Raw genomic sequence first — 15,978 nt, forward strand, 5'->3', positions numbered from 1 at the left:
CTCCCCGAGTTTGTGCCAGTGCTCTCTGGTTTCCACTCACTCCAAAAACATCTGGTAAGGTAACTGGCTGCTGCCAAAATTGACCCTAGTCTGTGTTAGGAAATTACTGCAAACTCTAATGAGGCAGGAACTGATGTGAGTGACAAATACTCTGTACAGCACTGCAGCATGCATGGCGATATATAAAAATGTGATATCTACTAAAAAGTGAAATTGCCTTTTAAAATATATGCTCACACAAGAGCTAAAACAGCTGATCGACAGACCTTGGCAACCCCAGAGACAGACACACACGCTGTTTTTTTTGCTAAGATGGTTTTAGTAACCCTGATCTTGCGCGCAGAAGAAACACATACGCAAACCATTCCATTTTAACAAAAACTAGAGAACACGCTTCAGAAACTTTGACGGATTCCCCAGTCCCAAAAGACCATTTCTGCCGCAGGGAACGGGTTCACACATCTCTAGACACAACCACGCCGGGGGTAGGAACCGGGCATAGTCGGACGTCTGGGCGTGAGTTCAGGAAAAATAAAACATTTGGTTTATTGTTAAAATCAAATCTAATGAAAATAAGACTCCACGTAGTTAGGGTGATGGGGGGGGGGGGGTTAAACTTATAAGAAAGTCAGGGGGGGGAAAAATAAAATCCTACATGTTTGAGACTCTTCATCACAATATCCGCTGAGCGAGGTTATCCGTAGATTAGTGAGTTAAATAGTTATGAGCAATCAGGGCTAATAGCAGGCTTTACGGGCTTGTCCTGTGTGCCAACAGCGAGCCGCTGCCACGGGGTTAAAGCGGTGCCGAGAAAGAGCTGAAATTTGGGAACGAAATCGACAGCTCGCAGAGATGATAAAGGTAGATGCCCAATCCTCAGAAAGTCCTCGTTAGTCAGGAATACCGGAGCTGTCCAACGCCAAGGTGTTAACTTGTCAGCAGGAGCGTATGGCCACTTCCCATGATGCTTGGCGGTAAGGGGCGGGGGGGCAAGTACAAGGGGCCTGGATGGTACGCTTGAGGGTTTGCGTGTTCCTGTGATTCCCGGTGATGGGCAGATCTCTCGTTATTAGGAGGGCTGAGAGCCCAACAGTCTCTCAATGGCTGCGTTGATGTCTCCGCCGGTCGCTATGAGCGCTTGGAGGTTGGCTTCGCGGTTGATAAAACCCATCGCGTTTAACTGGTCCAATTGGGACTGGAAACGAACTTCAGGGGTCTGTCCCTGTAAACAGAAAATAGGTTAAGTTCTAACCAGCCGTGTGTAGATGCTTTATACGTAAACAAAAAAGAAGGTTCGTAGAGAAGCCTGTGAAATTAAGGGTACACTATGGAAAAATGTATTGTGAATTCACTAATGGCAACGCGGTGGGACAAAATGGAGGCAGCCATGTTACTCGGCCGTTACCTATAATCAAGTAACATAACAGCGCTTCAGTGAAGGCTATTAATGAAAAAAGGACCTAAGCACATGACATTTAAGGAAAAATAATGGAAAACAAAGCAAATTAGAAGTGTGCCACGCACAGCTAGGAACATAATTAAAATTAGAGAAAGTGATTAATATTAACATAAAAAAGGTTGAGTTTGCGTTGCTTTAAATGACGGACAATGCCAGAGGACAGCGCTCCCTCTAGTGGGAGAGAGGGTGACCAGCAACGTACCGGAGAGCTTCCTCCTCCTGCTAGAAGCTGGATCATCTGCTGCATCATCATCTGCTGCTGAGGATTGCTGCTGTCCCCTGCGGGGGAGGAGGCACTTGTCGGTGTGGCGGGGGTGGGGATGTCGGGGGCTGTGCTTCCGCTGGATGCAGGGGGCATCCCGGGAACTCCACCAAAGGAACCCAGACTGGAAAGGAAGAGTCGTTAGCGCACAGTTATTTTAATGCCACACACACCTCACTGTAATACTTACAGCCTGTGTTTAGCCTTATAATGCATGGAAGGCCAAGCTTAATAAGGCATTAAATAACTGGCTTGTTTATGCAGATATAAAGTCACCACCCTGTCTGCCACGCCTCTGCAGCAGTTGCCATGTGAGGAGGGAGGGGCTTCTCACACACACAGCAGGCAGAGTGACTGACAGCCTGCCAAACTTGCTGTACTGACACAGGTTTGATTTACACACAGGGGATGCGACTGTTTGGAGCAGTAAGGCCAGAGATCTCCTGTATGGACCGGCCGTCATCTCACCTGGATATCAGGCCGGGAGCCTCCGTCTGCAGAGTCTGGAGCCCTTGCTGTATCTGGAGCAGAGCCTGCATTGCCCGGGGATTGGTCATTACCGAGAGCGATTCAGGATTCTGCATCTGTAAATCATCGCAGGTTATCAATGGTCAGCGAATGCAGACACAAAGTGCCGCCACCAATGCATTTCTAATAGATCCACAATTTATTCCTTTGCAGCAAGAGACAAGACGTCCAACAGCTATATAGTCTTATAAAGGGATGTCCATCGCCTGATGACTTTATATTATTGCTTTGTACACACCTTCTGGCAACATTTACTTAATTCGTTGCTTGATCTGGTCTGGCTGTCTTGATCGCACGTCAGCTGTGTATTTATATCAGTACCACGCTATGTATTATTGGGGCCACACAAATCAGGTTTCTGGACATCACTAACCCGTAGGTTGTAAATCCTCTTTAGAAAAGGCCAAATTTACTAGAAGTAAAGCTGGGCATACACCTAAACAATCTTAATTCAGATGTGATTTTTGCAACAATTTCACCAACGATTGAGAGTCCCGAAGAAAATGCAGATTCCTGTGTACACACCTACACGATTTACCGTCAGATCTGTGCTCTTCATCTGTAATAACTGTCGGCTGAAAAGATGGCGACTGTGCAGACTCCATAGAGATCTATGGACACTGCCGGTCCCGAGTGCTTAGACACTGCAGGATTGGAACGACATTGTTCCATTTTTATTTATTTTTTTAGGAAGTTTATAAAACCAAATCAACAGATGTGATGTGTTTTGCTAGGATACAACAATCGTAGGGAGTGTACACACTCTTGGTATCTGAACAAACGTTTGTGAATCGTGTGATCTGCGTTATAGTTGCATAGGTGTGTACCCAGCTTTCAAGCAGCCTTCACAGTATCAGTCAATAGGATCTGAAAACAATACAGTGCCCCCTCTTCGTACCACCTGACCAGACAAACTGTGGGTACTGCTCACGTGTAATTGTAAAGAGGACAACGTGTAACGGTATGTATGCCAATGGACCTTTCTATAAAGAATATACCTGGTGGTATAATGTGGGAGCACGGCTGTCATTATACAGAAGGAGAACCAAGTTTATTTAATCATACATTAGTGAGTGGGGGGACGGGGACGGAGGGGACATGATGTCAGGGTCCTCAATGATCTCTGTACTTTTCAGACCACATAAAAACTACTAGATTTTAAAGGGGACGTTTTGAAAACCAATCTACCCGAGCACAAGTGGGCACAGAACTGACTGCACCCATCTGACCAAATCGGGATTGCAATCAACTAAGCCTGTCTGCAAACATAGGAAGTCAAACACTATCAGCACCGTGCAGAGTCACTGCCAACAGAACATGGGCCCTTTGTGCCCTGGCTGCACCAGACCTCTCCAAATGTGGCTTTTCGGGCAAAAGGTGAAGTTTGTCGCAGCTCCAGCCATTTGTCACCCTGGAGAAGTGACCTTTTATAGTACAGAGGTGAAGCTTCTTACCTGCTGGAGAAAGACCGGGAGCTGGAGCCTGAGCTGCTCCTGTAACTGAGGGTTACCAGCGAAGATTGGAATGTTGCCCATCATCTGGAGGGGGGAGAGAGAGACATCAGACTGACCTCATATCGCATATACGTTATCACAGCGCACTAGGCTGGGGCAGTACTAGGACATCGTTTCATACGATCTATCTTGAGAAAGGTAATTTTTACTAAAAACACCTTGTCCAAAACACCACCGTTTCCATCAATAATTGGCCATTACCTCTCTAGACTTCAGCCAATATTTAGTTTTTTGCAAGAAAGGAATATTGCAGATCACACAAGATGATAACATTTGTGGTTTTCATGGATAAGTGTCTAAAGGGTTTATATTTGCAATTTAAACCCCATCTTCACTCGGTGGTAATGGCCAGGAAGACTAGGCCGTAAGACAGTTAGATACTCTACTCAAGAGTGTATGTAACCAACAGATGTCTAAAAAGCAGGTTTATCCATCCGTGACAAAAAAGTTAAAGGTGGACTTATCTAACTAATGCAGAAGTACAACACTGAAGTCAAATACAGTGAAAATAAGATGCACCTAAAAGTGACATTTACCATTTATATAAAGATATTGCCAGAATCACCCAAACTAACAATGGTTTCTTCCTTAATGCTCAAGAGAGACACAAACCTGAGCCGCGAAGTCTGGGTTCTGGGAGAGGGACTGCATCATGCTGCGCATGTAGGGGGCCGAGATCATGCTCTGCATTAGCTGGGGGTTCTCGGAGATCTGCTGCAGAAGACCCTGCATTTCTGGGTTGCTGAACATGCCTGGGAGGAGGAAGAGAAACAAACGTCAACGTTTTCCTTTAAATAAGAAGCAAACGTCGGGCATCAAACTTATTACTAAAGGAACACACTGGGGATTCGGAGACGTCCAAACACGCACACATTGTCTCCTCTAGCTCGTTCCAGTACCATGGACAGCGTGGAAGACGTACCAGGTTGTCCGTTGACACCATGGTGGTGGAACCATTAAAGACTTCAAAACAATGACTGTCCCCCTCTCCTCAAGGCGAACATCCCATAAAAGCAGCTACCGTCCTCCACAGCCGCAGGTCTACAACGTGAGCGCTTACCTGTTCCAAGGCTAGCGGCATTGATGCCGAACGGGTTTGACACAGTGGGAGCGGTCTGGCTGGTCGTGGAGCCGTTGTTCCCCTCGCTGGCAGGTGGCTGACTTTGAGGGGAAGGAGAGGAAGGATTCCAGGGGTTCGGTAGGGGCTCGCGGTTCTCCGTGCGCAACGGCTGCGAGGCGGAACCGTCAGAGCCGCCAGCTGAGGAAAATGGGTTATTCCCAAACTAAAGGAAACAAAAGACATGGAACATGGTTAGAACGCAAGAACGACATGTCACATTGACAAGAAAACAAGGAGGCGGAAAAAAGATTGAGCGAGGTTGTAATTAAACTGCTGTAACACCACAGCGACCAATAAGATGTTAGCTTTCATCTGTCTAGAGCTGCACAGGCAACGGAAGCCGGCATCTGATTGGTTGGCTATTGCTCCTAGAGCAATCTGCAGTGAGACAAGTAAACAAACTACACTGCTTAGTGTTTAAAATACACATCTGGTTTTCATATAAACCCCCCCCCTCCAACACAGTAAAGTATATTCACCAATACAACCCCTTTACCTAGCTTGTGTGGGTAACGTCTGAATTAGTCACATGCTGTCATTTTGCAAAAACACAAAGTCACGTTCTCATTACGTCCAGATTTGAAAAAACACGACTCCTCATAATATGGATCACTTACTGGTTTCATCCTTTGAGTATACTTTTATTAAGCATAATTAGCTGCCTACTGACTAGTAATTAAACAAATGGAGTGCATGTAAACCCACGGTGCTCATAATGCATTGATTACAGATCGCTCATTAGAATGAGGACTAGTGCGCCGCTGCCCTCCGCTGGTGAGAAGGCGGAGGTGCACCCAGCCGTTACCTGCTCTCTGGCCGCACTGAACATGGGCTCCTGGATGTCCGTGTACATCCGGCGTAAGGCGTTGTATCCCCCGGGGATGCTCTCCAGGTTGCTCAGGGCTCGGTCCTGGTTCCTCATCATCTCCTGCATCATGGCGGGATTGCGGGCAAGCTCCATCGTCTGAAACATTGAATGGACAATGATGAGGGTCTTACCTCTGTTCCCAATTGTAAAACGCTACAGAATTTGCTGGCGCCGTTGATGGTGAACGTTGCTATTTATCTCCAACTAGAAGCTAATCTACCCACCATCATAAGCCATGTGCGTTGAGGACATTCCCTTATCAGAGCTACAACTGACTTTAACTTATTAAACAAAGAGTGATTAACCAGTTGCGAGCTAAGCTATAAACCTAATATATGTAGAAATGAATTACACACTAACTTTTCCTCCTTTCACATTTCTAAAGTGTAAATATTGTAGATGAGTTTATAATATTCAAGTTGCAGGAGTTGTTGTAGCTCCTATAATGATGTCCTAGATCTGATTGAAGAGTTTAGCAGACATGGTTTCAGTTCTCTGTAGTTTTATTCAATAATTATGCTATCTACCCCAATCCTGTGCGTAACATTCATGTACGATGACCCGCTCACGGTACAAGAGCAGAGGGGTGCGGCCTGGTGACCGGTCCGACGTCATTGGTTATGTCCGGAACGATGACCACTACATCTAGGTATTGCTCCGTCCTACATAACCAGCACTGCGGGCGCTGACGTACCTGCCTCATGAGCTCAGGATTGTTCAGCATGTGGCTGATCTCTGGGTTCCTCTCCATCAGCTGCTGCATCTGAGGGTTGGCCATGATCATCTGCCTCATGAGGTCGGGGTTGGACATCATGTTCTGCACCAACGGGTTCTCCATGATCTGAGACAACATCTCCGGGTTGGACATGAGCTGGCGCTGCATCTGCTGCTGGAGCTCCATGAAGTTGGCAGAGCCCATGCCCAGGTTACCTAGCCCAGACAGGCCTCCAAACCCAGCTGGGAAGAAAAACAGGGAACATCATTACCGACTGTAGACAGGTCCCAGCAGATGGTCTCCGACAACATGGCGCCTACTTACACAGGATGTTGGGAGTTGAAGCGCTGTCTGGAGGGGCGGTGCCGTTGCCTGGGCTCCCCCTCGTGGTGCCTGCAGGGCTGTCGGGTGTTTCGGGGCCTGAGGAGTTGGGCTGCGGAGGGGAGGAGGCATTTCCTGTAGGAGAAGAGGAGGCAATAGAGGCAGTAGAGGCCGCGACGGCGGCAGCGGTAGCAGCAGCTGATGGAGACAAGGCCGACGGGTCCTGAGACCTGAAACGTAACAGACATTACAGTGTCATTAACAAGTTACCTCTGTTACAGCTGTACAGTGTCTCCTACATTCACATTACTACATGTTGGCGCAACGTCAGCCATCTTGGAAAGTCCACAGGTATTAATGAGAGTGGGAACAGCCCAAGTACTGGCAGTGTGTTCCACAGAAACACCCCATGACATCATCAGGTTCGCAGCTATCAGGAAATTGGCTCTGAATGATCACATGATGTCAGGGTCACAGAACTTTCGACCACACGAACAGCCAGATTGAATAGTGCCCAAGGCATTTATGACAGAGGGAAAGGCCCAGGTCTATAGAGATTGTTCAAAATAATGTTATGCGCACTAATAACTGTACATAGCAATTAGGCTGTGTCACAGGCTATACTACTAGTGCTAGCTGTTTTAACAACTGCAAGACAGAATAACTTTCATAATGTGGACGCAAGGCTTCGCTATCTCTTATAATTCTATAAAGCAATGCAGTGATAGTAAAACATTGGACGTTACCCAGCTAGTTCTCTTTGCTTAGAGGAAAACAAAACATCGCTCTTACGTTTCAATCGTGGCATAGGGTAGTGCTACCCAGGAATTAAGACGTAAGTAACTTCTAAGCCCTGTAAGATTGTATATGGACATGTGCAATGTGTGCAATTATTTTTTTAGGCATATAAAAATGTGTATGATCGCTGCCATCTGTCTCCCTGCAAAAAAATAAAAATGATCTCTTATTCTGAAAGTTGAATGCCGACATCACCATCCGTTCTGATACTTGCGTTCGACTTACAAAGCGCAGGTAACAATTCCAGCAGTGCAAAGATGACACGTTGTCTACATTACGCTGCACATACGCCAGCATTGCTCCTGTGTTTGCTGTGGGATCCTGGACTAGTGATGTCTTGTGTAAACCAAATAGGGCTAACTCCTCGGCTGCCAGACAATGGCTTCATACTCCCAATATTAAATCTAAAAACCAGTCCGCTCCCCTCGGCTACACAATGCCAGATCTAGACAAGTGGCCACCATATTTCTGGCGCTCTCCTCCAGAGACCGTGGAATGTGGACCTATACACGATGAACCAAATCACGCTGGCACTGCCCCATCGTTACCTGGGTTAAGCAAGAGACTGAAAGAATGTGGTAGCCCAAAATCCCAGCCCTCTCTGTATTACACGACTCACTTCTGTGCCGTCTTGATCACTAGATGTACGGTGAGCCCATCTTTGATGCCGTGCTGGTTCAGCGTGTCTCCGTCTTTCAAAATCTTCCCGGCAAAGATCAGTACCAGCTGATCTCGTTTGGCTTTGAACCGCCTGGAAATCTCCTCCTTAAACTGCAATGAAAAGAAAAATATAGAGTCAGTCGCTCAATGCCAGGGAGCAGATCTCATCACACGTAACCCTTATACCGCAGAGACAGGGTGCAAAGCTTTATATATTAGCAAGGTTCAGACCACATATCCCTTTAACACCAAGGGATCTGTCCTGTACCCTTGCCTATATGGGGAATTCACAAACATTTCCTCAAATAGAGACCAAGCTGACACTGCTAATCTATACTTCTTATATTATCACTTTTGTAGTCTGCAGTCTCCTAGATAACAAATACAGACTGCAGATTCATGAGAGGGACACTGCTGTGACATCGCAGATAAGCACGAGTCACATATGTTGAGGGATGGCAATGGAGTTCATGATGAAGCCCAGTAGTAGCCTCCTGTCCCGTACTACCATAAATGCACCCCACCCCCTCTCGTGAAGGCTGTTTCCCCACAGTACGAAGAGGCCCAGCTTGGATAGACAGTGGAGCGTGCAAGGGGTGACCAGGTTGGAAAGCAGTTTCCCTCCTCCGCCTTTTGACCAGGAGAGGGGGAGGGAGAACATGTAGAAATCCTCTGGTGGAGTCCTGTAGCCACACAAGGAACGCCCTACGCTTAGTCTACGACCATCTAACCCAGGCCTGTCCAACCTGCGGCCCTCCAGATGTTGTGAAACTACAAGTCCCAGCATGCCCTTCCAGCTATCAACAGGTTGTCTACTGGCAAAGCATGCTGGGGCTTGTAGTTTCACAACACCTGGAGGGCCGCAGGTTGGACAGGCCTGGTCTAACCGAATGGGTCAGTAAATCTCCATCACAGATGGAGCCTCGAACCACCGGATGTGGGAAGAAGGGTGTATTATGGCCTAGATTACCGTTAACAGAAGACTGTTGTAACCTAAACTCTAGATGATGTCTTACACACAGCTCCTGTCTCCCCAGCGCTGGTGACCTGGTGACATTCACACAATGAGAACCAAGAGACCATTTACCTTCAATGTGTTGGAGTTAGTTTAGTTGGCAGCTTCTGAAGCAGTTTGATACATATGAAATATACACATAAACAAGTTACATGTATGAACTTTCATACAGACATCAGTTTAATAACAGTCTTCCCATATCTGTGTAACTGTAGCATAACATAACTACTGCTGGGGGACCCTGCTCCTTCCACTATACAACTCTCAGTCTGTGGCTTCCTGCTGCCTCCATTCCCCTCCTCACATCATGTCACTGCCCCTGTCACATGCAGCCCTGTCCTCACTGAAACATCACTCATCTTCTGATATACTCTGTGCTGCTGGATGACACTGCTCCTTCTAGTATACAACTCTCAGTCTGTGGCTTCCTGCTGCCTCTATTCCTCTCCTCACATCACTGTCCTTATTTAGTCACACGTGTTGACAGGTCAGGATCAGTACACTCCTGCTGTGTGAATATTCTGACAATCTGCGTCCACTTAGAATCTTGGATACATGAATAATCAAATGAAAATTGAATACAATAATGTGCCGACACTATTCAAACGCATCTGAAAACATTAGAACCCAGAATTTGTCCATCATTTAAAGAGGTCATCCACCTAAGTATTACAACAATAGCTATTTTTGCTTTGTAAATATAAAACAGTGAAAAGAGGACATTCTGCTGAAACAGAGTGAGCCTTTTAAACTTTGTTGGTGGCTTAAACAAGTGTACTCCCACTCCCAGGATCGTACAAACTATTCACCAGTGGGCATCCATACAGAAGTGCCTCATGTCAGTAGTTCACAGTGAACGGATCAATTGTATTTTCCTGGCTATTTCTTCAGCTTACAAAAGAACTGCCACCATTGTGCGTAGGTAATATCAGCACTAAGGGAAACCTACTCAGGAGGATAAACTCTTGCGTCTGTTCAGAAAACCATCCTACAATCGTCGAGAGACCAATTACTGAACCCCCAGCGCTACCCACGCGTTTCACAGCTCTGGGAAAACTCAGCTGCTTTAACAGGACGGTAAGATTGCGACAAAGCACGAGAGGGGCCCATGTTTCAGCTGTGTCAGAGGCTGACTAGCACACTCTACAGGGACTGGCGCTGCCAAACTAACACAAAATGCTACTTTTACAGATCTGACTGCGGATAGACAGCGACGGCGGGTCTGCAAAGAGTACGAGAGCCCCCATCGTTGAACAACAGTACAGAAAACAAAAAGCAGCATTACTGCGCCCACTAACAAATATACTGGGCATTAATCAGGGTTCCCTAAGAAACTCCCAACTAGTAGAATGCTCATGCCCACCAAGGTTTGGGAACTACTTATATAGACAGCTGGGCGAACCATGGACGTTAACTCCAGGGTTTAAAGATTATCACCATTTCCGAGCGCCAAGAGGACGATCAAACTTGATCATCTAGTGGTAGTTATAGTCGTAACAGTTTCCATAGGTAACCCTGCCAAAGGATCTTGATTGGGCGGCTGCTTTTGGACTTGTCCAGCCAGCTCCATAGATCAAGGCCTGAAGTTTACGTGAAAATAACTGTCATCAGTACTGCAAGACGTTGAGGGGGGAGATCGTGTGAACACCAGATCCCAGATAAAGGATTTCTTGGGATCAGGTTTTAAATACGATATGCCACCGAAAACATGAATGGGTAAATCCAAGGAAAGATGTAGATAAATATATAAAAATGTGGTAATAGCGTAATGAAATGGATGTCGTAAGCAGCATAGAATTGTATAGATATGTTGAGCTGCTGGATTCCTGGTCACTACATTAAAAGGAAAGGACATTTCAGGCAAGTCCTGGTACGTACCAGTTCTTGGAACCAAAAGTAGACACTATCGTGGGCCGCATTACAAATATCAAACACAGCAGGTTGATCCATTGAAACCTCATTGCAAAATTGCATTGTGCTTGTTGCGAACTTCCACCTAACTTTTAAATAGTGGTGGAACACCAGAAACCACGTTGAATAGTCAGATTTGTCTGTTCTATATAACACGTGTTTGTCGTACATTAAATTGCTGCTATGTTATTAGGCTGCCGCATACACAATCTTGAAGTGCATCAAGTTGCTCATCCCAGATATAACGGACTTGGGTATTAAAGAATCCAGCACCAAGATCTGAACTTTGACCGTGAATGTTGTTACTGCGGCCATGCAGTGACCATACCACACGAGAGCGATCACTGTAGACTTGAACCAATGCGATCTGGGGGGTATTTCGCAATTTCCACCACAAATAGGGAGACCCACTCTCTAAAGAGTAGAATCTCACAAGCAATTGGTGAGGGAGCCCACTTGCCAGAAAGCATCATTAGACTCTACTTGTACTGGGCAGTATCAGAGGTAATTGTGGATGAGAACGGAGGAACCAGTGACCCTCACAGCACTTTAGAATAAAGGCGGAGCAGGAGACGCCACACAAAAACAAAGGCGTTGGATTTAGGAGGACTCACTTTGTATCGAGCCAATTTGGTTCTCCTAAGTAGTAACAAGTGTTGTGAAAGCAAAAAAAGATGGTGATCAGGAAAGAGAGGACAAAAGAAGAATAAAGAGGAGATAGATACAGTGCCATGTCTCAAATATTGAAGGGGTCAAGTGAGTGGAGCCAGACAGGACACACCCAAGGATACTAGAAGAGTCAACTTGTTATTCAATCCCAAAGGACTGGAGGGGAAAAGCAAATTTAGTGCCAACATTTTACTTTTTTTTTTTTTTTTTAAATATAATATATTTAATATATCGGTGACATTACTAATGGTATTGAAAGGAAAAATCTGTGCAGGGTCAATTAATGATCTAGGTAGATTAGATGATCAAGACTGTGGCAACAACAGTTTAATGCCCAAAAATGCAAAATCATGCACTTGGGTCTCAAAAACACAGACTGAGTACAGCCCTTGCCAACCTGTGGCTCTCCAAGTGTTGAGAAACTACAAGTCCCAGCAGCTATCGGCTGGCAAAGCATGCTGGGGCTTGTAGTTTGACAACATCTGGAGAGCCACAGGTTGGCCAGGCCCCCATTAAGATATCAACTACTGGGGAGGAAACGGACCTGTGAGCCACTATTTCAGGCAACTAAGTTAGGCAATGTAACAAAACAATAAATAAATCAAATTCAATGCTAGGCTGCATAGGGAGAGGAATTTGTTGTAGAGAGGTGGTGAAGACATTGGGAAGAACCCACCTAGAATATTGGTCCTGGATGACATGCATACAATTACAGCTTGTACAAATAAAAGGACATACAATGATACATGGTCTAAATCACAAACCAAGAAAAATTAAAGGACATGAACAGCTTGGAGCAGAGGAGACCGAGGGGGATATGGTAGAAGCTTTCAAAAACATCAAGAGCTTTAATAAGGATGAGGAGAGAAACTCTCTTCACTGAAAGTAATATTAGACAAGAGATCATGCCCTGAGACTAAGTGGCAGCAGGTTTAGAGGAAATGTAATTTATCTAACAATTGTAGTGGATAGATGGACTAGCCTCCCAGCAGAGGTGGTATGGCATGATAAGGTGGGGATTTCTATCCTGAATGCAAACAAAAAAAGGTCAGATAAGGTCTGAGGTTATCAGGGATAAAAGAAGGGGGGGGGGGGGGGGGACTAGATGGGCCAAGTGCTTTCTGTCTGCTGTCAAATCCTGTATATTATAACATGCAATATTTACATCATCACTTCACTCTGTGCCAAAATATCCCCTGGGAGAGGAACTAAGCAACAATATTGTATAGTCTCGTGTCTGAGTCACACTGCAAAAGTCTCCCACATCTATCAACAGCCTAGGTGTACTATAGACTGACGCAAACTGCTTGTCACCGTATCCAGGTCTCCAGAAATGCACATCCCATTAGATAAACTGTAATGGAACAGGCCGATGCGTTATTGTATATAAAAGTGTAATTACATCACTGCCGATTCTTAACCACAATGTGTTAGAATGGTTCGTTATAATAGAATATTTGACTCATTTGTAGAGCATAAAACTACTTATATATCAGGTTAGTTACTGCTCCCAGAAACGGGCTCTTATTTTCAAAGATCCCTAACAATGAACAACAGTTACTCATCATTGCATCATCATTAGCAGCTTAGTGCAAAGTCTTTTTATTCCATTTTAAACCAAGCTTAGTGCTTGGTGACCCAGTTCTGCAAAACTATAACACTCACGACCAGTCTTCCTGATGATCATGGGAGCTACATGTTTAGCAAGAACTGGAATGTAGATTGCCCAACACTGTTTTATCTACTAATAAATGCTGCTGCCCCCCCAAGACACTATCCAAAGTTACCACATGAAACATCCCAACCACCCCATCCCATTTATACCAATTCCTGTCACCTTGCCCTCCCAGTCTGATCAACTACAGAAGATTGAAAATAACTACCATGCCCAACACATGACATGAAGAAGCTCGTACCAGTCCTTCCAATCTATGGGGGGGCAGACCAATGGCACCTGAGAAGGGTGGGCAGCAAACATTGGCACCCTGGCACCTCAAAGAGGGGGAAGGAGCTCAGAACAATAGCACCTGAGGGAGGGCAGAGAAAGGCAGAACAATAGCACCTGAGGGAGGGGGGGGGGGTGGGCAGAACAATAGCACCTGAGGGAGGGGGGGGGGGGCAGAACAATAGCACCTGAGGGAGGGGGGGGGGGAGAACAATAGCACCTGAGGGAGGGGGGGGGGGGAGAACAATAGCACCTGAGGGAGGGGGGGGGGGCAGAACAATAGCACCTGAGGGAGGGGGGGGGCAGAACAATAGCACCTGAGGGAGGGGGGGGGAGCAGAACAATAGCACCTGAGGGAGGGGGGGGGGCAGAACAATAGCACCTGAGGGAGGGGGGGGGGGCAGAACAATAGCACCTGAGGGAGGGGGGGGGGCAGAACAATAGCACCTGAGGGAGGGGGGGGGGGCAGAACAATAGCACCTGAGGGAGGGGGGGGGGCAGTATAGCACCTGAGGGAGATGGGGGGGGCAGTATAGCACCTGAGGGAGATGGGGGGGCAGAACAATAGCACCTGAGGGAGATGGGGGGGCAGAACAATAGCACCTGAGGGAGATGGGGGGGCAGAACAATAGCACCTGAGGGAGATGGGGGGGCAGAACAATAGCACCTGAGGGAGGGGGGGGGGGCAGAACAATAGCACCTGAGGGAGGGGGGGGGCAGAACAATAGCACCTGAGGGAGGGGGGGCAGAACAATAGCACCTGAGGGAGGGGGGGGGCAGAACAATAGCACCTGAGGGAGGGGGGGCAGAACAATAGCACCTGAGGGAGGGGGGGCAGAACAATAGCACCTGAGGGAGGGGGGGCAGAACAATAGCACCTGAGGGAGGGGGGGCAGAACAATAGCACCTGAGGGAGGGGGGGCAGAACAATAGCACCTGAGGGAGGGAGGGGGGGGCAGAACAATAGCACCTGAGGGAGGGAGGGGGGGGCAGAACAATAGCACCTGAGGGAGGGAGGGGGGGGCAGAACAATAGCACCTGAGGGGGAGGGGGGGGGCAGGACAATAGCACCTGAGGGAAGGGGGGGGGGGGGAGAACAATAGCACCTGAGGGAAGGGGGGGGGGGAGAACAATAGCACCTGAGGGAAGGGGGGGGGGGGAGAACAATAGCACCTGAGGAGGGGGGGGCAGGACAATAGCACCTGAGGGAGGGGGGGGAATAGCACCTGAGGGAGGGGGGGGGGCAGAACAATAGCACCTGAGGGGGAGGGGGGGGCAGGACAATAGCACCTGAGGGGGAGGGGGGGGCAGGACAATAGCACCTGAGGGAAGGGGGGGGGGGGGGGAGAACAATAGCACCTGAGGGAAGGGGGGGGGGGGCAGAACAATAGCACCTGAGGGAGGGGGGGGCAGGACAATAGCACCTGAGGGAGGGGGGGGGGCAGAACAATAGCACCTGAGGGAGGGGGGGGGGCAGAACAATAGCACCTGAGGGAGGGGGGGGGGGCAGAACAATAGCACCTGAGGGAGGGGGGGGGCAGGACAATAGCACCTGAGGGAGGGGGGGGCAGAACAATAGCACCTGGGGGAGGGGTCTTCCTGCCCCCCCACCAGGGATCACCCTGGCACCACATGCCCCGTGCAGTCCCCGCTCTCACCTCCCGCACACACGCCGTCTCTCCTATCACGATCTCCTCCTTGTCCTTGGGCGTCTTGACTGTGACCCGGATGAGGCCTTTCCCCGGCGCCTGCACGGGGGTACTGGAGGCCGCACCGTCAGCGCCGCTCTCCGCCATCTTGTCTGCACCGCCCACTCCGAGAAGGAGCAGTAAGAGGAGCTCAGCCGGCTGAGAGGAGAGCGGCACCTCCGCGCTTTTGTCTCCTCCGACTCTCGAGTTCAACGCCCCCCGGCGGCTCGGATGACTCAGTGCAGGCTACGCTATGCCCAGCTCTGCCTCGTCATTCCCCTCAGCACCTGACCTCTCTCCGCCAATCAGCGTGTAGTTCCGTGTAGAGGCTTGAAACGCATCCTGGATCCTATCTCCATGGTAACACAAAACAACCAATCGCTCTTCGCCTGCAGATGGGAACTGAGGCGTGACACGCATGGGGCCTTGTCCGTTACCATGGTAACACAAGCCTCCGGCCATTTCATGCATATCACGCACTACGGCAATTCACCATTTCAGGGCT

The 15,978-nt window shown here is 48.0% G+C and overlaps 1 protein-coding gene across 1 annotated transcript; it reads right to left on the reverse strand.

Moving 5' to 3' along the window:
- Positions 1-521: 521 nt before the first annotated feature.
- Positions 522-15,657, reverse strand: UBQLN4 (ubiquilin 4). Its single transcript, XM_075192659.1, has 11 exons — positions 15,444-15,657; positions 8,205-8,356; positions 6,791-7,017; positions 6,446-6,708; positions 5,689-5,847; positions 4,824-5,046; positions 4,376-4,515; positions 3,704-3,787; positions 2,190-2,305; positions 1,662-1,845; positions 522-1,222 (listed from the first exon to the last, which is right to left on the reverse strand). The coding sequence occupies exons 1-11, from the start codon at positions 15,579-15,581 to the stop codon at positions 1,070-1,072; spliced, it is 1,839 nt and encodes a 612-aa protein (XP_075048760.1). The 5' UTR covers positions 15,582-15,657; the 3' UTR covers positions 522-1,069.
- Between the last annotated feature and the right edge of the window lie 321 nt (positions 15,658-15,978).

This window comes from Mixophyes fleayi, chromosome 12, assembly GCF_038048845.1.
Source record: "Mixophyes fleayi isolate aMixFle1 chromosome 12, aMixFle1.hap1, whole genome shotgun sequence".
NCBI lineage: Eukaryota > Metazoa > Chordata > Amphibia > Anura > Limnodynastidae > Mixophyes > Mixophyes fleayi.